At 44.4% G+C, this 21,442-nt stretch overlaps 1 protein-coding gene across 1 annotated transcript in view; it reads right to left on the bottom strand.

The window, feature by feature from the left end:
• The window catches only part of LOC126162133 (glutamate receptor ionotropic, kainate 2-like), a 179,665-nt gene that overhangs the window by 78,655 nt on the left and 79,568 nt on the right, over nucleotides 1-21,442 (bottom strand). Inside the window, exon 7 of the mRNA XM_049918427.1 lies at nucleotides 11,041-11,259. Coding sequence (XP_049774384.1) covers nucleotides 11,041-11,259 — 219 coding nt within the window. The remainder of the gene's footprint in view (nucleotides 1-11,040; nucleotides 11,260-21,442) is intronic.

The raw sequence follows: 21,442 nt of genomic DNA, 5'->3' as shown, positions 1-21,442 counted from the left end.
CTATCTATTTCAACTTCACTACAAGATAAACTACTACCAACAGACACAAACACACCACCACCTACATTATTTAATCTATCCTTTATGAACACTGTTTGCGCCTCTGTAAGAACTTCGGCAGGATTTATCTCCGGCTTTAGCCAACTTTCTGTTCCTGCAACGATTTCAGTGCTTTCTATCAGCGCTTGTAGTTCTGCTACTTTTCCAACACAGCTACGACAATTTGCAACTACAATACCGACTGTTGCTTGGTCGATTCTAGTCGTTTCTTTGACCTGTGCCCTTTGAGAATGGAGCCCTTTTTTGGTCGATCCCGAGAGTATCTAACCTAAAAAAACCGCCCACTCCACGCCACACAGCCCCTGATACCCGTGTAGCCTCCTCCTGCGTGTAGTGGACACCTGACCTATTTAGCGGAACCCGAAACCCCAGCACCCTATGGCGCAAGTCGAGGAATCTGCAGTCTACTCGGTCGCAGATCCGTCTGAGCGTCTGATTGAGACACTCCATTCGGCTCTGTGCCAAAGGTCCGCAATCGGTCCTGTCGACGATGCTGCAGATGGTGAGCTCTGCCTTCATCTCGGTAGCAAGACTGGCAGTCTTCACCAACTCAGGTCCCACCGGAAACCAGAGACAAACTCTTCCGATCCATAGCGACACACGTCATTAATGCCGACATGAGCCACCACATGCAGTTGGGTGTAACCTGTAACCTTCATGGCATCCGGAAGGACCCTTTCCACATCTTGGATGACTCCCTCCGGTATGCACACGGAGTGCACATTGGCTTTCTTCCCGTCCTTAGCTGCCATATCCCTAAGGGACTGCATCAGCCTCCTAAAATTGGAGCTCCCAATGACAAGCAATCCCACCCTCTGCCCATGTCCGGATCACTCAGGAAGACCGGCCACTGCCGCAACAGGGGAGGCCGCCCTTGCTGGCTCGGAAGTACACTACTGGCCATTAAAATTGCTACAACACGAAGATGACATGCTACAGATGCGAAATTTAACAGACAGGAAGAAGATGCTGCGATACGCAAAATCATTAGCTTTTCAGAGCATTCACACAAGGCTGGTGCCGGTGGCGACACCTACAACGTGCTGACATGAGGAAAGTTTCCAACCGATTTCTCATACACAAACAGCAGTTGACCGGCGTTGCCTGGTGAAACGTTGTCGTGATGCTTCGTGTACGGAGGAGAAATGCGTACCATCACGTTTGCGACTTTGATAAAGGTCGGGTTGTAGCCTATCGCGATTCCGGTTTATCGTATCGCGACATTGCTGTTCGAGTTGGTCGAGATCCTGTGACTGTTAGCAGAATATGCATCCCAACGGACTCGTATCACTAGCAGTCGAGATGACAGGCATCTTATCCGCATGACTGTAACGGATCGTGCAGCCACGTCTCGATCCCTGAGTCAACAGATGGGGACGTTTGCAAGACAACAACCATCTGCACGAGCAGTTCGACGACGTTTGCAGTAGCAGGGATTGTCAGCTCGAAGACCATGGCTGCGGTTACCCTTGACGCTGCATCACAGAGCGCCTGCGATAGTGTACTCAACGACGAACCTGGGTGCACGAATGGCAGAACGTCATTTTTGCGGATGAATCTAGGTTGTGTTAACAGCAGCATGATTGTCGCATCCGTGTTTGGCGACATCGCGGTGAACGCACATTGGAAGCGTGTATTCGTCATCGCCATACTGGCGTATCACCCGGCGTGATGGTATGGGGTGCCATTGGTTACATGTCTTGGTCACCTCTTGTTCGCATTGACGGCACTTTTGAACAGTGGACGTTACATTTCAGATGTGTTACGACCCGTGGCTCTACCCTTAATTCGATCCCTGCGAAACCCTACATTTCAGCAGGATAATGCACGACCGCATGTTGCAGGTCCTGTACGGGTCTTTCCGGATACAGAAAACGTTCGACTGCAGCCGTGGCCAGCACATTGTCCAGATCTCTCACCAACTGCAAACGTCTGGTCAATAGTGGCCTAGCAACTGGCTCGTCACAAGACGCCAGTCATTACTCTTGATGAACTGTGGTATCGTGTTGAAGCTTCATGTGCGGTTGTACCTGTTCAAGCCAACCGAGCTCTGTTTGACTCAATGCCCAGGCGTATCAAGGTCGTTATTACGGCCAGAGGTGGTTGTTCTGGGTACTGATTTCTCAGGATCTATGCACCCAAATTGCGTGAAAATGTATTCACGTATCAGTTCTAGTATAATATATTGTCCAATGAATACCCGTTAATCATCTACGTTTCTTCTTGGTGTAGCAATTTTAATGGCCTGTAGTGTACTTTCAGCAGTGGTCAGTACCTCTGAGCTGTCACGGAGGTGGAAGCGTACAACCTTGTGGCCAGCACCTCAGTATACATAAATTTTTTATAGATTTATATATAGTAGTCTCAGAACCGACTATTATCAATGTGTGTAACTCCAATGTGTAACACGCTGCTAGTGTTTCTGGATTACTATACAATGTGTATGGAGGGCTATCCAAGACAGTTGGAAATATTCAGAAATGAGATTATATGTCCTACTTTTTTTCTGCAACAAGACCTACATCTGGGAAATTCAAAATAATAGCACTGGGCAACAAAAAAATAATTTTTGAATGTTTCGAGCACTTCATGAGGCAATTCCTGCTAATGTTTGGTTGAGAAAAACAAATATGACAATGAAAAAATTTTATTGGCTGTAGTTTCTATGATATACACAAGGTGGAAGTGTTACATATTAACGGATTGAGAGAAAAGTATACATTTTAATTACATACATGCTAACAACAATGAAAGTTGATTTGTGTTTTTAACTAGTAATTACATGCTAAGAGTTGTAAATTGCTGGAAAAATACTTCGCAGATTGCCGTGTGTGAAGAGAATCATATCGTGGCCTATTGACTTCGTCGTCTTTTAGCTTGTCTCTTGTAATGGAATTCCACAGAATCCCTACACAAAGACCAACAGTAATCCGCAAGCATTACTTCATTCCAACGTCCCTGATATCTGTTACATAACAGAAATGTCCTGATGGAATCTCTCACCATGTTCATCACTAACAGCTCCACAACCAGGAGGGAAAAAGTCTAGGTGGGAGTGGAGAAAATGGATCTTAAGGGACATGTTGCATCCAAGGTTACGGTATTTTTTCAGGAGCACTGTCACCAAATGCTTGTAGTTGCCATCCCTTTTGTTGCCTAAAAATCTATCAACAGCACCCTTGAAGGCTTCCCAAGTTTCTTTTTCTTTCCCCTCCAAAACTTTGTCAAATGCAGGATCATTTACAAGTTCTCTTATTTGTGATCCAACAAAAATGCCTTCCACAACTTTTGCATCACTTAATTTCGAAAATTTCTCTCTTATGTACTTACAGGCCCGTCCTTCTCGGTTCATAGCTTTGACAAAGTTTTTCATCAAACCCAGCTTAATATGCAGGGATGGAAGACGAACGTCTTTGGGTCCACAAGAGGCTTGGCAACGACATTTTTCTCGCTAGGGTGAAGATTTCCTGCAGGCCAGTCTTCTTTAATATAATTCTAGTTCCTATCTCTACTGTCCCACATACATAAGAAACAACAATGCTTTGTGTAACTCAGTTGCATTCCTAAGAGTATGGGAATAATTTTTAGATCACCACAGATTTTTCATTTGTGTTCATGAAATTTAATTGAGTCCAAGAGAGCTGTCATATTTGCATATGTCTCCTTCATGTGAACAGCACGACCAACAGGAATAGATGAAAGAAGGTTCCCGTTGTGAAGTACCACAACTTTCAAAGTAAGCTTGGAGGAGTCTATGAACAGCCTCTATTCAGTTGGATCATGGTTCAAATTCAAAGATTTCAACAAGCCATTAACGTCGCAGCAAACAACAAGATTATTTTTCTTCTCAAAAAAGGGAAGCAGTTCCATGTGACGTTTTCTGTACTGTGAGATCCTCACATCACTTTGGAGAAGATTCCATTGCTGTAGTCGAGACCCAAGAATTTCTGCATTCTCCTTTGACAGATCACTCAGTTCCCTTGACTCAGTCTGTGCGGTTTGTCATCTTTTCCCTCAAAATTAGGGTCATGGGATGTGGAAGGCTTGTTTGGTTCTTCTCGTTCCTCACTGTCTTCATTTTCTACTTCAAGTGGAGTAGGAACTGGTAAACTATCCGAATGTGGAATGGGTCGAATAGCAGATGGAAGATGCGGGTACTGAACTGTTCTTCTTTTCTTCATAGACAATCCTGCCTTTATGGGTGGAGACAGGCAGAAATAGCAGTCATCTGTATGGTTTTTAGGCTCCTGCCAAACCATAGGCACAGCGAAAGTCATAGATCGTTTCTTCTTTTTCAGCCATTCTCGCAGTGTAGCTGAACATGCGTTGCAACACATATGTGGAGCCCTAGACTTATCCTGGTCCCCTACTTTCATACCGAAATAATACTGATAGGCAGTCTTTAAAAGAGGCGTCAGATTGCGTTTCTGTGAGGAAAATGTTATTTCACCACAAATATTACAACAGTTATTCACCATATTTACACATTTTCATGGCATTTTTTTCAAATTTTACACAAAAAAAGCACTCGCGAACCAGAAATTTTTCATTAATTTGAGTAGAAACTACATGTAATTCACAGTCACAACAACAGTATCTATGTTTATGACTTACAAACAGCTGAAGAGCATTTGTGTTTCGTTATTCGACAGGTGTGCCAACTCTCAAAAAGAAAAAATTCCCCCAAACTTAAAATCTTCACTCTAAAAAATGAAATGTCACTTTATCTTCAAAACAAGAGCTAATCTGTCATTTTTATAGTGATTTTTGAATTCAGCAGATGGAAATACACGTAAATTTACTATTTTTAGGCCCGAAACATTTTCATTGTTGCCCAATGTCGTCAACCCCTCCACACACTCCATCGCCATCAATTGACAGGCCTGAGCAAGCTCCAACTCGTCCACCTTGGGCTGTCTGGCTTCAACTTGGTAGCCCTTCTCACCATTCCAGACCGATGGGGACTATCATGACTAGTAAACGGCGAAAGTGGTGGGGAGGGGCTGTGTGTACATAAACCGACCAGTGCACCTAGTCATCGAAGTGATGTTTCTCTTCACAAAGAAGTTTCATCCGACCACATGTAGATCGATATCCATCCAAGTTGGAATAGTACCAGACATCGAGTTTGTCACTGTAATTGAATTAGAATCTGTACAACATTGTAGAAATGTTCAGCGCAATCAAAGAGAGTGGAGGTGCTTGTGGTAAAATCTGTCATACATTAAAATACAGTCTACCAGGGGATAGCAACATGTTCTCCAGCAGAGACATCAATACCAGAAGCAGCAGCAGCTGTCTGTTACCGCCTCAATAGTAACAGTATTTGGTGGTAAAACATTGAGAACACTGGATGATGAGACTACATGCACGTACGTTAAAAAAAAAGCAACATGTTTCAAACATCTGAACTGTATATGATGATGTGTATTCTACGATAGAGAGAATAAGCCAATAAACTGACAGTGTAGAAAAAAAATACACAATAACCTGGCGGAATGTATAATGTGGCAAAGTTTTAGTGGGCACTGAAGTGAATGACTGAATAGCTGCATGTGAACATTATCACACACAAACAGATTTTAAGTCGGAAAAACCCATAATTACTTGCTAAATATTGCCACGTGGCGAAATGTTATGGTGAAAGAGGAATAATCTTGTGTTAATGAATTTTTGTATATGTGAGTAACAAAATTAATTTTGTTTTTTGAAAAGTTACAACACATATTTAATTTCCAACCATGCATATTACTACATTTTCATGGATTACCTTTATACAGGGTGGTCCGTTGATAGTGACCTGGCCAAATAACACACGAAATAAGCATCAAAAGAAAAAACTACACAGAACGAAACTCGTCTTGCTTCAACGGGGAAACCAGATGGTGCTATGGTTGGCCCGCTAGATGGCGCTGCAATATGTCGAACGGATATCAACTGCGTTTTTTTAAAAATAGGAACCCCCATTTTTATTACATATTCGTGTAGTACGTAAAGAAATATGAATGTTTTAGTTGGACCACTTTTTTCGCTTTGTGACAGATGGCGCTGTAATAGTCACAAACGTGTAAGTACGTGGTATCACGTAACATTCCGCCACTGCGGACGGTATTTGCTTCGTGATACATTACTCGTGTTAAAATGCACCGTTTACCAATTGCGGAAAAGGTCGATATCGTGTTGATGTATGGCTATTGTGATAAAAATGCCCAAGTGGCGTGTGCTATGTATACAGCACGGTATCCTGGACGACGTCATCCAAGTGTCCGGAGTGTTCGCCGGATAGTTACGTTATTTAAGGAACAGCAAGTATTCAGCCACATGTGAAACGTCAACCACGACCTGCAATAAATGATGATGCCCAAGTAAGTGTTTTAGCTGCAGTCGCGGTTAATCCGCACATCAGTAGCAGACAAATAGCGCGAGAATCGGAAATCTCAAAAACGTCGGTGTTGAGAATGCTACATCAACATCGACTGCACCCGCACCATATTTCTATGCACCAGCAATTGCATGGCGACAACTTTAAACATCGTGTACAGTTCTGCCACTGGGAACAAGAAAAATTACGGAACGATGACAGATTTTTTGCACGAGTTCTATTTAGCGACGAAGCGTCATTCACCAACAGCGGTAACGTAAACCTGCATAATATGCACTATTGGGCAACGGAAAATCCACGATGGCAGCGACAAGAGGAACATCAGCGACCTTGGCGGGTTAATGTATGGTGCGACATTATGGGAGGAAGGATAATTGGCCCCCATTTTATCGATGGCAATCTAAATAGTGCAATGTATGCTGATTTCCTACTTAATGTAACTACAAGATGATTCACTGCATGACAGAATGGCGATGTACGTCCAGCATGACGGATGTCCGGTACATAGCCCGCGTGTGGTTGAAGCGGTATTGAATAGCATATTTCGTGACGGGTGGATTGGTCGTCGAAGCACGGCCCGCACGTTCACCGGATCTGACGTACCCGGATTTCTTTCTGTGGGGAAAGTTGAAAGATATTTGCTATCGTGATCCACCAACAACGCCTGACAACATGCGTCAGTGCATTGTCAATGCATGTGCGAACATTACGGAAGGCGGATTACTCGCTGTTGAGAGGAATGTCGTTGCCAAATGCATTGAGGATGACGGTCATCATTTTGAGCATTTATTGCATTAATGTGGTATTTACAGGTTATCACGCTGTAACAGCATGCGTTCTCAGAAATGATAAGTTCACAAAGGTACATGTATCACATAGGAACAACCAAAATAAAATGTTCAAACGTACCTACGTTCTGTATTTTAATTTAAAAAACCTACCTGTTACCAACTGTTCGTCTAAAATTGTGAGCCATATGTTTGTGACTATTACAGCGTCATCTATCACAAAGCGAAATAAGTGGTCCAACTGAAACATTCATATTTCTTTACGTACTACACGATTATGTAATAAAAAATGGGGGTTCCTATTTAAAATGTCGCAGTTGATATCCTTTTGACCTATGGCAGCGCCATTAGCGGGCCAAATCTAGCGCCATCTGGTTTCCCCCTTCAAGCTGGACAAGTTTCGTTCTTCGTCGTTTTTTCGTTTGACGCTTATTTCGTGAGATATTTGGCCCAGTCACGATCACTGGACCACCCTGTATATATAATAACTTTTGAACATTATTAAGGTAAATACATTGTTTGTTCTCTACCAAAATCTTTAATTTGCTAACTATATACCTATCAGTAGTTAGTGACTTCAGTAGTTAGAATCTGTATTGGCGCTCACTGTCTTGCAGTAGTTCGAGTGACGAAGATTTTTGTGAGGCAAGTGATTCATGAAGGATATAGGTTATTGTTAGTCAGGGGATTATTAAAAGTCAGATTACGTTGCGCTAAAATATTGTGCGCCAGTTTAGAAATGATCAGAATAAGTAAAGAGAAAACAGTCTCAGTACGTTCAGTTTCACTCTGGAGTCTGAAAATCAAGTAACGTACAAGTTTTCCAGCACAGTCATTCTTTACATTCAGAGGGAAGTTTCAGCAGTACCGCCGACCGGTTGGTTGCCTGCACTTCCTACGCACTACCAAATGGCTCGTCGGGCACACGTGCCCCATGGAGCACAAGTGGAACAGCCTATCTGTTTTTTGTCGTTTATTGAGATTCGATTCCCCCAGAAGGGGGCGGGCTGGCAGCAGCTTACTACGCCGCTCTTCAGCCTACAGAATTTGTTTAAAAAATCAAGATAATAAATAATAAAAGTAGGAGATACAATCGGTGACTTAAATGGTAAAACGGCGGAAAATTGTGGAACTTAAAACATAAAACAAAGGGTTGGCGATGCGGATAAAATGCACAGGAAGCAGACAGGTAAAATAAGAGACAGACAATTAAAAACACGGCGACAGTCTGGTTTCTGTTCGCAAGAGATATAAAAATCACATCCAGCGACAGCATGATTTCTGTTCGCAACACTTTGGAAAGACGCACAACACTGAACACTTACTTGAACACTGCAGTAAAAAGTTAGCACAAATATGACACACCACAGCTGAGGGCAGATTGGGGGAACCCGGACAGACGATGGGAAAGAAAAGGGGGAAGGAGAGGAAAAACGAAGTGGGTGTGAGGGGGGGAAGGTGCCGATCGAGGACGAGGCCTCATAAGAGGGGGGGGGGGGGCTGGGCAGGCGCGAGAGGGATTGGGGAAAGGCAGAGGAGGGGAATGCGAAAGGACTTGGGGGTGGGGGGGGAGAAGAGAGGGTAGGTGGGGAAAAAACAGGATGGAAGGGGGAGAAAGAGGGAGCCCAGGGAAAGGACAGAGGAAAGGAGGGGGAGGTGAGGAATAGAGTTGATAGGAGGGATAAATGGAGGGAGACAGAGCATCATCTGGGAGGGGGAGTGGATGGAAGCCACCTTGGGAAAGGAGATGAAGGGTGTAGAGATGGAGGGTAGGGGGGACACAACAGTGAAGGTGCAGCAGAGGGCAGGTATTGGAGAGGAGAGGAGCAACCAGGGGATGAGGGGGATCAAGGCGGTGGGAGGTGTAGAGTATGCGGATATGTCTGAGGAATAGGAGCAGATGTGGGAAAGGAATCAGGTCGTAGAGGGTCCACGTGGGGGACGGGAGGCATATACAGAAGGCAAGGCGGAGTGCATGGCGCTCAAGGATCTGGAGGGGGGCGGCTATCCAGGCGGGACTGGCATAACAGAGGATGGGATGGATTAAGGATTTGTAAGTGTGGCGGATGGTAGAGGGGTTCAACCCCCATGTCCAGCCAGAGAGGAGTTTGAGGAGTCAGAGGCGGTTGTGGGCTTTGGATTGGATTGAGCGGAGATGAGGGATCCAGGTGAGGTGATGGTCAATGGTGAGGCCAAGGTAGGTGAGGGTGGGGGAGAGGCGGACAGGACGAGCGCAGATGGTAAGGGAGAAATCAAGGAGCCGGAAAGAGCGAGTGGTACAACCTACGATGATTGCCTGGGTCTTGGAAGGATTGATTTTCAGGAGCCACTGGTTACACCATGTGGCAAAAAGATCCAGCCTGTCTGTTGAACTCTAGGCAATTATACAATCACCGTTTCACTTAAAATATGGTCAGTTTTTGAGAGTAACAGGTCATATTTATTTAACCGAAATGGCATTATTTGAAACTTCGGTTGACTGAGATGTACGGTTCCATTTATTCAAAGGGTGTGAGGAAAAGTAGTGCCTCCGAATTCTTTGATTCTGTTTTCAATATTGATTGTTATATGTAAAGTATGTTACTCCGTCGACTTAGCCACTTCGCAGATGCAAACTGCAACCCTCTGACGCTAGAGGGCTCCGAATTGTAGTGTGCAACGTGGAGGTGTGTAATGGAACTATGTCGGTGCGCGAGAAACAGCGTGCTGTAATCGAGTTTCAAATTCGAAGAGCTCATCCACACATGTAGCACTCTCTCCTTGAGCTGGCAATGTCAGTCCACACACGAGTGCTGTTGCGTCTGCAACAACCCGACGCTTTGGGTTCACCGTTCTCGATCATTACGCATGCAGCCCCGACTTGTCCCCATCTTATTTTCATCTGTTTCCGAAAATTAAGGAACATCTACGAGGTATTCGCTCTGATACTGATGAAGCGGTGCAAGCGGAGGCGAGATTGTGGCTACGTCAACAAAGTCAAACATTCTACTGTGACGGTATCAACAAATAGGCCTCTTGTGGACAAACTTTTTCGTCGCCAGTGTGACTATGTTGAGAAACAAATATGTAGGCATGAAGAATAAAGATGTTTTATTTAAAAAGCTTTCAGACATCTGTCATGAACAAATATTAATTTTTAATAGTCCTTTAAAGTTGTTGGAAGGTTATTTAAATAGGCCAATAACAGGAGTGCAGTCTATGTCAAAGTTTATAGGGCTCCAAAATTGGTATTCCGTCAATGTATGTTTGTATTGTATTGTATTGTATTGTATTTTAACCGGGGACCTAGAAACGACGGAGAGGCTCCATCCCCGCTGCAGCCGCAGTGGTCCACAACCCCACGACGACTACCGCAGTCCACTTTACCCCTCCGCCGCCCCCCACCGAACCCAAGGTTATTGTGCAGTTCGGCCCCCAGTGGACCCCCCCCCAGGGAACGTCTCACACCAGACGAGTGTAACTCCTATGTTTGCGTGGTAGAGTAATAGTGGTGTACGCGTACATGGAGAACTCGTTTACGCAGCAATCGCCGACATAGTGCAACTGAGGCGGAATAAGGGGAACCAGCCCGCATTCGCCGAGGCAGATGGAAAACCGCCTAAAAACCATCCACAAACTGGCCGGTTCATCGGACCTCGACACAAATCCGCTGGGCGGATTCGTGCCGGGGACCAGTCGCTCCTTCCCGCCCAGAAAGCCGTGCGTTAGTCCGCACGTCCAGCCAGGCGGGCAAATAAGTTTAGTTTCGTACAGTTGGGATAGACGAAGATTACACTCAGTCCATCTGAAATCATCAAGTAGATTACTTACTATTCTGGATGAAACGATGAGGTGGCGACCTTGGAGAATGCTCTGCTTCTCCTCCAGCGTCTCGGTCTCAGTCTTGCTGCTGACGAAGCCTTCCTCCGGCGCCCATTTGGCTATTGGTCTGAAGCCTGTCGCAGACAGTTCCAGCACTTCCAGCGAGAATCCCACGCGACGTCCTTCCGCGTCGAACATGATGTTGCCAGACAGGCCCTCGTGCCGCATCTGCGAGCAGGCACGCACGAGTGAAAACACCAAAGTGCATGGTCAGTGAACGGTATATGCAATAGGCGGTCAAGGTGATGCACTTACTGTACCACAGAAACTTATGTAGGGAAGGCAAGGAGGATGTATAAAGACTATATACTACCTATAATGTAATTTTATCATGCCTACTGTGATAAACCTTTTGCATTTTCTTTATGTTTTCGTCTTCCTTAAAGGCAAAGAGACAAGATGAAGCGGTAGCCCATCATAGAGCCTATGCCTACCGTCATGTATTTTTTGACTTTCAGTTGTTAATAAACAGAGGATTTTTTCTGGTACCGGTAGGAGCAAGGAGGGATTCGCGCTCGGCTAGTGAAAGAGTGAGAAGCACGTCAATATTTTAGCGAGTAATTGTAGACCGCCATTTTGGGGTCGCTATGAATAAGTGAGGAGTGTGGATTTTATATGTGCACCGTACAGAAAAATACAGTATTGTTTTATTAACAGAAAGGTCGTGTGAGTTGTTATTTCAAATAGTGCAATAATTACAACCACTGAAGCCCACCTGTGTACTTTGGAAAATTACGAAGATCCGATAAGCTTAATAGGAACACGGTCAAGACTTCAAAGGTGAACGCGGCGACCAAACATAGTATTATAAAGAATGGTAAGCACAAATCTACAGCGGAGAAAGAAACTACTCCGCCCTGCAAAATAATATGAACTAATACGGACTTATTTCCAGGCACAGCTCAGCTTATTGTGCTTGTCATTCACGCCGAAAAATTAATCTCATTAATTCAATACATTTTAAGAAGCCACGCATATTATTATCATCTATTTCATTATTTTATTATACTATACTACCTACAAAAATTCGTACAAAATAATGTTAGCACTACTGTACATCAATGTAGCCGGCTGGAGCACCAGGTTTTAACATCGCCACTATTCCAGGTATCGTCATGACTGAAGCAAGAACAGGCCACGAAAATCCAAAAAAGAAAATGTTATTAGAAAAATGGAACGGAAATTCAGCGTTAATTGCAAGTAGTTGCCGAACACCATGATTCTCGCTAATCATTGTTGACCTGCCGCAAGACAAGAGCAAGAGAATACAATGGACATCTAAGTGAACCTGTTTCATAATTAGAGAAACGAGAACACTGTCAAGTCAACGTATGTAATATGGCTATGATAAGCAAATGCTTTAATGCTAAGAGCAGAGTTGTACAGTTGGGGAGAAGATGTTAAGGACACGAAACGTAAGAGGGCACATCAAGTGAAAACCTTAAAAGTACAATCAAAAATCGATATTTCACGTCATTGTTCTTTAAGTTGGCAGCACTTTTACTAATGATGTAAGAAATGTCCTACACGTGTCAGCATACTACAGACAAGCGAAACCCGGTCACAATACTCGTTCGAAAGGCTGCCATGCTTACGACGTGCACCAAGGAAGAATAGCGGTCTGTAATACGTTTTCTGAGCAATGAATGGTATGAAACCTATTCAAATGCATCGGCGAATAAAGGTGCTGCCTAGTGATGTATATCTATCACTGCAGAAAGTGTATGAGTGTTGCAGAATGTTCGGAAATGGGAAAAAGTGTGGTAAGCTCTATGGGACCAAACTGCTGAGGTCATCGGTCCGTAGATTTACACACTACTTGATCTAACTTAAACTAACTTACGCTAAGGACGACACACACAGCCATGCCCGAGGGAGGACTCGAACCTCCGACAGGGGGAGCAGCGGGAACCGTGACAAGGCGCCTCAGTCCGCACGGCTACCCCGCGCGGCTGTTCGGAAATGGCTTGACTTCTGTGACGGACGCTCAGCGCCCGGGTCAGCTGCACCGCGTTGTAGCACCAGAGTCTGCTGCAGCAACTGAAGCCATTGTGATGGAAAATCGCCGTGTGACGGTGGCTGCAGCCGCAGAACCAACATTAGTTACGGCTCAGCACATCTCAACATTCGTGAAGTGCTTAAGTTTCATGAAGTGTCTACAACATAAATGCCATGGCAGCTCTCTGCAGAACTCAAAGAGCGATGCGTTGACGTTTTTAAAATACATCTGTGGCGTTTTGAAGCATAAGATGACTGCTTCCTCAAGTGGATCGTTAGAGGAGACGAAACATTTGTACGCTAGGACCAACCAAAAACAAAGAGAGCAAGCAAGCAAGTCATCAAAACCCAAGAAACGTTTTTGAAATTACTGCAACCAGTCCTCTTTCGTTTTGTTCAATTTTTTCCTTACTCCATAACCGGTTTCGAACCGCCTAGCGATTCATCATCCGATGGTACATACTTATTAATTGTCTGGAGCAGTGTGGCAGTCGTGCAGCTGTGGCAAGATGGTGTGGTGAGAATTATTCACGTTATGAGATCGATTTTGTTGCTTTACTTACAGTGATTAGTATCCGTTGGTTGGATGTTGGTGTATACAGTATTCTGGAAAACATCCAACCATCTGAAACTAATCACTGTAAGTAAAGCAACAATATCGATCTCGTAATGTGAATAATTCTCGCCACACTGAGTGCTTACATGTTTCGTTTGTACCTCTTGCCATAGCTACACGACTCTCACACTGCTGCAGACAATTAATAAATATGTACCATCGGATGATTAATCGCTTGGCGGTTCGAAACCGGTAACAGAATAAAAAAAATTGAAAAACAAATGAAAAAGGGACTGGTTCCAGTAATTTCAAGAAGCCTTTATTCATCACAGTCGTAGTGTTCGTCATCCATAGTGTATAAAAGTTTAAAACTCTAAAAGTTGTGGACACAGTCAATAGCAGGGAAGATATTTCGCGACTCTCTTTTGGAATGAACGAGTCGTTGTCTCGGAACATTACTGACTAGAGGAAACACCATCACCAGTGCATAATATTCAAATATGTTAAAAAACAGATTCAGCCAGCAATAAGATCAGAACAACGTGCAATTCTCACTGCAGATGTCATTCCGCAACACGAGAATGCTCGGCCTCATACTGCCCGTGCAACACTTGCAACCATCCACGACCTGCGCTTTCATACTCAGTCACTTCCGCCATTGCAGCGAGGCATTACCACAAGTTTGGATCACTCAAAGAGGCGATGGGAGGAAAGAAATTTCCTGTCATTGAAGAGGTGCAGCAAGTGGTTGTAACCTTACGCGCACGTAGGCGAGAGCCCTTGGCCGCCAGGAGGTGTATACGGGGGGAGCGGGGCGCTAGCGGGACCCTGACTGACGGCGCGCCGCGGCAGGTCCATATAGGCGGCCAGTACGGGTGAGTCCAGGTGCAAAGACGAGCAGCGTCGCTGAAAATGGGTAAATCCCAAAGCTAAGAATTTGAACGGCTTTTAATCACATGGCCTTCGTGCAGGAGATGCACCAAAAATAGCGAAGTGTCAGACAAGTTGAAAGATGACTCCTTGCAGCTCTGTGAGAATATATAATAATCCACAGTCATGTGTTGCAGAACATCTGAATATATTTGCGATCTCATAAAAATGAGGCACATCCAATGTCACAGTACTGTTTTCAATATCTTTAAAACTACAGAAGTTAATATTTTACAATGAATAAACATTTTCGCAATGAACCTCTGTATTAATAACTTTTAAACGCTTCATGCGATTTCAACACACAGTGTCTCAGATGATAGCATTACTTGATAGCTATCATCCCCCAAAGCCACTCATCTGTTTCCGTTTTATTTACTGACTTGTGATATGTTTAACATCTTGTTATTATGCAAATGTTAATCAGAACACCGTATCCTCCACTATTACATAGCAAATGAATACAGCATGAATACCTCATACTTAGTCATACTTGTGTATTTAATTAATGAAATGTTTACTATTTAGCAAGTAATTCTATTTAAACATTAATTACAATTGACAATACAAAATCATAGTAATTTAATAAGTTGTCAATTGCATGTGTTAGCTGACGTCACCTTTGTAAAAGAGTGTCAAAAGACGTTTCTGAAAAGCTATTTATTTATGGTCAAACCTTTGTTTCTATTTATTGTGAATGGTATGAGTGAAACCAAATGTTTATAACATTTCTTTACTTAAATATTGTTGTAATATACAGGGCGGGGCAAATAAAAGTGTCCTGGACCATTTGTCGCTACATTAACAGAGGAGAAAAAGACTTACAATTACTTTCAACAAGATGGAGCAACTGCCCATACAGTCAGCAGAACCTTGGAGCACATTTACACAGTCTTCATGTCTGACGAAGTTGTTAGCAGAGGTCAGTCTGGTCGCAGCCCGAGCTGGCCAATCGGGTCACGTGATCTGTCAGTGTGCGATTACCCTATGAGGGGAACCACCAAGTGTGAGGTGTATCACAACAATCGTCATAGCCCTCAGAATTGCAGAAGAACTTTTCGGATGAGATTGTAGCAACAGCAGCTGTCCAGCTTCGATCCGCTTTCAGAAAATTGTTGACCTGGGCCCAAAATTGCCAAGATATGAATGATGGTCGCTCTCAACATCTGCTACACCCAGTTTAGTACTCCATTTCGTTTCCTCTGCTGTGTGTCTTTGTACCCTGGAGCTCTGTTCTCTGGCCACTTGTATTTGCCCCACCCTGTGTTAGTTTAGTCTGGGACCTGTAGAGCTTAAAAACGATGTATTTTTGGCGGGGACATCCTTCAGCCAATGGAAATCCAGACAGTATTGGAACACTATGGGAGTCAAGTGGAGACTGGAACTTTATGAATAAAAAGCTCAAGGGAGTGATTCTCGACACTCTAACGTTTGTGCTTGAAGGAAGCAGACCTGCCTGTGGTAAGGAGAGGTGTTCGACTGTGCACGTGAATAATACTGGGCAGTGAATGGCCACTACCATTCTTTAACTTCTGAAGGAACTGTAATTTCAAAAGGTTTGTCAGTGTAGGACTAACTTTTTCCACTTGTATTACGAATTTAGGATAGACAGAGTATGAGTTACTGTTCTTTGTATCACAAATGTTAATTTGTGAATCATTATGTTGAACTCTGAATGTTTGTGAGCTTTAGAATATTTCATGTACTGTAATCACGAAACGGTCTCAGTTTCTTTGTATCTTTAATGACTATTTAGGTATTGGATTTTATTACCGTTCTCGTACCGCTCTCAACGAAACTTACTGAATTTGATAAGATTATTTCCTTTATGTATTTTAAGTGAATATCGTAGGATCACTTTCCATGTATTTGACATGTTATTTCTTGAATAAACATTATTCACCATAATTCTCTATCGTCTACATCGATTTTAGAGACTACAATGGAACGCTATTTATTAAATTATTCAACTTTTAATTTGTATTTGTGTGTATTTTATTAACTCGCAGTTTTAACTGAAGCATAAACTATTTGACTGCAAAATCACAGCTACAAGTTATTATTTGCAGCGAATTAGCTGTGAGACATGAAAGCAGACATGCACAGCTCGACCCTATGACTACATCGAGCTATTCTTTTCAAACAGAGCAATGCATAGCCCATGTACCGAAAGTACGAGTAACGGCAGGTAAAGACGGAACTTGTTTGCCCATACAGGATGCTGTTTGGAAGAGCAACAACACTAACAGTAATCCTTAGGTGGCTGTGCACACGACCAAAAGAATTTTTTTCAGAGAAAAATCGTACACTTCCTGTGCACCGGAGGAATTGTGTCGAATGACAGGAAGCCTACGTCGAAAAATGACGTACTTGTGTTCCACTTTTGTTCAACAAAAGAATTAAAAGATTAAAGGTTTTAATTTGACTGTCCCTCGTACATTACTTATGCAACGAAAAAAGGAATGTGAAGTGGCAGTTGTGTATTGCACTATTCCTGATATCAACTCTATTTTAGGTGTAAAAGGAGGGTAACGTACAAGACAGCTTCATTCTCACCACACGGTGTGAAGAGGGAACAGTGATTATTTGATCATATTCTTAGACGATATACTCCAAAAACTGACAGACGAAAGTAATAAAAAGAGCACTTCCATGAGATACGATTAGTTTCAGTCATTGCACTGTTAGTACAGTTCACAACATCCCGAGTCATGAGAAAAGTCGTCTATGAAAATGTTATTCAGCTGATGGACACTATTCTTACGGTTGTCTTTTATAGCGTGAAAAAGGAAGGGAAAATAGAAAAGTAATGATATATCTCGTGAATAAAGAAATTTCTGCATTTCCTTACCTATTTCTGAAACAGAAACTGATGATTCGTTCTTTGTGTTTCAAATGGGGAACAGCGCATCGAAAGCAAAAAATAAACATTTCATGTTCAGGGAAAAGCTGTCAAAAACTCGCTGACTGTGGGTGGAAAAGGTGTTGTAAAACACACTCAAATTTTACTATGTTCTTAGCATATGAGGGGCTGATCAGAATTGATAAATCGATGGTATGCAAGCGGTACTGTGGTGCCTCCTTGCGTGGAGCTGTCATAGATGGTAGCGTGAGTCCAGGGTGGATGGAGCTCCATGTCTTAGGCGAGCACTGCGACTTCGGCCGCAGTGGTGCGCTGTGATATGGCCCTTAGCGGGGAACTGCGGACTGGCAGTGGCTTACTTATCGACAGGTCTGGTGACCATTAACGTCACGACTGCCGAAAAGGGAGCACTCCTTGTTGAGGTATTTGTTAAAATAAAGACATTAGTATTCCTATTACTCGAGTTTAACTTAGGGGAATGAGGACGGTGGTATGTGTGCGTTTCAGAAGGCCCTTTCCATCCTGCTGTTTGTTTAAATAAAAACCCATCCAAACTTAGAGTATGCCATGACCATACACCTCTGAGTGAATAGTAGCTTGACTCTGTATTCCAGGTCACCAACTTGTGTTTCTGACTTCATAGTACAGCCATGCCATTATCTCAAGTTAATGGGACAGAATGTCAGGATTCCATACTTTTATAAACAGCCCGACGAGTATGAACTTTATTTTGACGTCATAAAGGTGTGCCACTATGCCACAGTCGCCATGATCGATTGCTATGTTACATTCCAGGTCAGCCATCTTGGGTGCCGACGTCACTGTTAAGCTGGTACTCGTATTCCAAGTTTTTGATTGTGACGTTATAGAGCCAGGACCAGATTCCAAGTCAGCCAGGATGACAATGTATCATCTTTGATTTCCCGCCAATTCATACACTCCTGGAAATTGAAATAAGAACACCGTGAATTCATTGTCCCAGGAAGGGGAAACTTTATTGACACATTCCTGGGGTCAGATACATCACATGATCACACTGACAGAACCACAGGCACATAGACACAGGCAACAGAGCATGCACAATGTCGGCACTAGTACAGTGTATATCCACCTTTCGCAGCAATGCAGGCTGCTATTCTCCCATGGAGACGATCGTAGAGATGCTGGATGTAGTCCTGTGGAACGGCTTGCCATGCCATTTCCACCTGGCGCCTCAGTTGGACCAGCGTTCGTGCTGGACGTGCAGACCGCGTGAGACGACGCTTCGTCCAGTCCCAAACATGCTCAATGGGGGACAGATCCGGAGATCTTGCTGGCCAGGGTAGTTGACTTACACCTTCTAGAGCACGTTGGGTGGCACGGGATACATGCGGACGTGCATTGTCCTGTTGGAAAAGCAAGTTCCCTTGCCGGTCTAGGAATGGTAGAACGATGGGTTCGATGACGGTTTGGATGTACCGTGCACTATTCAGTGTCCCCTCGACGATCACCAGTGGTGTACGGCCAGTGTAGGAGATCGCTCCCCACACCATGATGCCGGGTGTTGGCCCTGTGTGCCTCGGTCGTATGCAGCCCTGATTGTGGCGCTCACCTGCACGGCGCCAAACACGCATACGACCATCATTGGCACCAAGGCAGAAGCGACTCTCATCGCTGAAGACGACACGTCTCCATTCGTCCCTCCATTCACGCCTGTCGCGACACCACTGGAGGCGGGCTGCACGATGTTGGGGCGTGAGCGGAAGACGGCCTAACGGTGTGCGGGACCGTAGCCCAGCTTCATGGAGACGGTTGCGAATGGTCCTCGCCGATACCCCAGGAGCAACAGTGTCCCTAATTTGCTGGGAAGTGGCGGTGCGGTCCCCTACGGCACTGCGTAGGATCCTACGGTCTTGGCGTGCATCCGTGCGTCGCTGCGGTCCGGTCCCAGGTCGACGGGCACGTGCACCTTCCGCCGACCACTGGCGACAACATCGATGTACTGTGGAGACCTCACGCCCCACGTGTTGAGCAATTCGGCGGTACGTCCACCCGGCCTCCCGCATGCCCACTATACGCCCTCGCTCAAAGTCCGTCAACTGCACATACGGTTCACTTCCACGCTGTCGCAGCATGCTACCAGTGTTAAAGACTGCGATGGAGCTCCGTATGCCACGGCAAACTGGCTGACACTGACGGCGGCGGTGCACAAATGCTGCGCAGCTAGCGCCATTCGACGGCCAACACCGCGGTTCCTGGTGTGTCCGCTGTGCCGTGCGTGTGATCATTGCTTGTACAGCCCTCTCGCAGTGTCCGGAGCAAGTATGGTGGGTCTGACACACCGGTGTCAATGTGTTCTTTTTTCCATTTCCAGGAGTGTATTTAGGATAACAATCTTCCTTCCAAAGGAAACACACTAGTGCAGTTGGACTATGTTTTGAATTTCACGCGAAGTTTAGAATTTCCTGCCAGAATCTGAATTCCCGATATTTGACATTTAGGGCAATCGGCCTCTGTCAGATGGGGGAGGCGTAAGGAGTGGGTAAATCCCACGACTCATCGATAACATCATCGTTGTCGCCATCAACACTTGGGCTAGAACTGTCCTTGTTATACCACTTTCAGTCTCATGGAGGACAGTTGTCATAATGTTTTGCTTCATACACATATATGAACACAGTATTTAACTAATTTTCATCAGATTAACTAGTTTTCATCAGATTCACTCGCTAATCAATAATGCTTTACGTTTCACTTTTTAAATTTCATTTTTTCTATGTTACCTGAAAGGATCGTGAAACTATTGAATTCGAGTTTCGTAAATTTGTGGTAAAACCGAGATGCCACTATTACAAACTAACAAAAGTCTAGACTTCTCCATCGTTTATATATTTTATATGTGGGCTTTGTCAAGGATCCACCGCAATTGTGTACTTATTCATAGCTGTTATACTCCTCTAAAACCTTGGGTATAGCTTTTCCTGAAGACGCCATTTCTTTGTAATGAGGTCCACTGTCTTTGTAACGAGAAGGTTGCATTGGTATGCGTGAACTTTACTGCATGTTCATCATAGAACAACGCAGCGTTAATGCCAAAACATTCACTTCTCAACTCGGCCCTGATCCACACCACAGGAAAATGTTGCAACTACGTACACAACTGTTTGTGAAAACTGCGGCACCAAAAAGGAGACATATGATTACACTAAAATTTATTCCACAGATTAGGGACAAGACAATAAACAAGTGATTAGAGTTGCGGAACTGTACATGCACTTTGACTGCGAGAATTCAGTACGGTGCGAAGCTGAGCCATGCTGCAATCAGAGCCTCTGCATGTTGTGGCGAAGAATGAAAGAGAGCCTGGATATGCGGCTGGAACACATTACCACTGCATAGGAGCGTCCAGAAGCACTGACAGTGGTTGCAGGCGGACGAATACGAAAAAATTCTCACCAGATAATATCCCAGACAAGTTCGATGGGCGACATGTCGGGCGAACGTGCAAGCCAGGGAAGCAGTGGTACCGGTCATTTTTCGATGGAATCTTGTACATTCCACATCACATGTTGCCGGTCATTATTCCGCTGAAATGAGACACGTGTAACTGCCTGCAATGGGGTAGAGTCTCGAGCTCAAAAACCTCTTTCATGTAGCATGTTCAGATTGCCTTCAATATTTGCGAGACGAGGTCGCTTGCTATAGCCAATGGTGCCCCAAAACATCACATTTGACGTTTGTCGAATATGCCGCTCAGCAATGCTGTTAGCCCTATTGTCTTCATCACGGTAGCATCTAACACGTACAGAGCCATCACGTTTTGAACAGTTGAAGTGGGACTCGTCCGAGAACACTGCATTTTCTCACTGAGCACGCCAGTGACGGTGTTTAGCTGTCTATCGCAGAGTGAGGTGTTGGTGGTTTTTGGTTAACGGAAGTCGACGCAACGGCATGCGTACCACCAGTCCAGTCCACAGCCAATGGCGTCGAATCGTCGACTCAGACCTGTCCACGGCAGCTGCAGT

Source organism: Schistocerca cancellata, chromosome 2, assembly GCF_023864275.1.
Source record: "Schistocerca cancellata isolate TAMUIC-IGC-003103 chromosome 2, iqSchCanc2.1, whole genome shotgun sequence".
In the NCBI taxonomy this organism is placed as follows: Eukaryota; Metazoa; Arthropoda; class Insecta; order Orthoptera; family Acrididae; genus Schistocerca; species Schistocerca cancellata.
The sequence above is the reverse complement of the archived record's forward strand: the minus strand, read 5'-3'. Positions and strand labels throughout refer to the sequence as shown.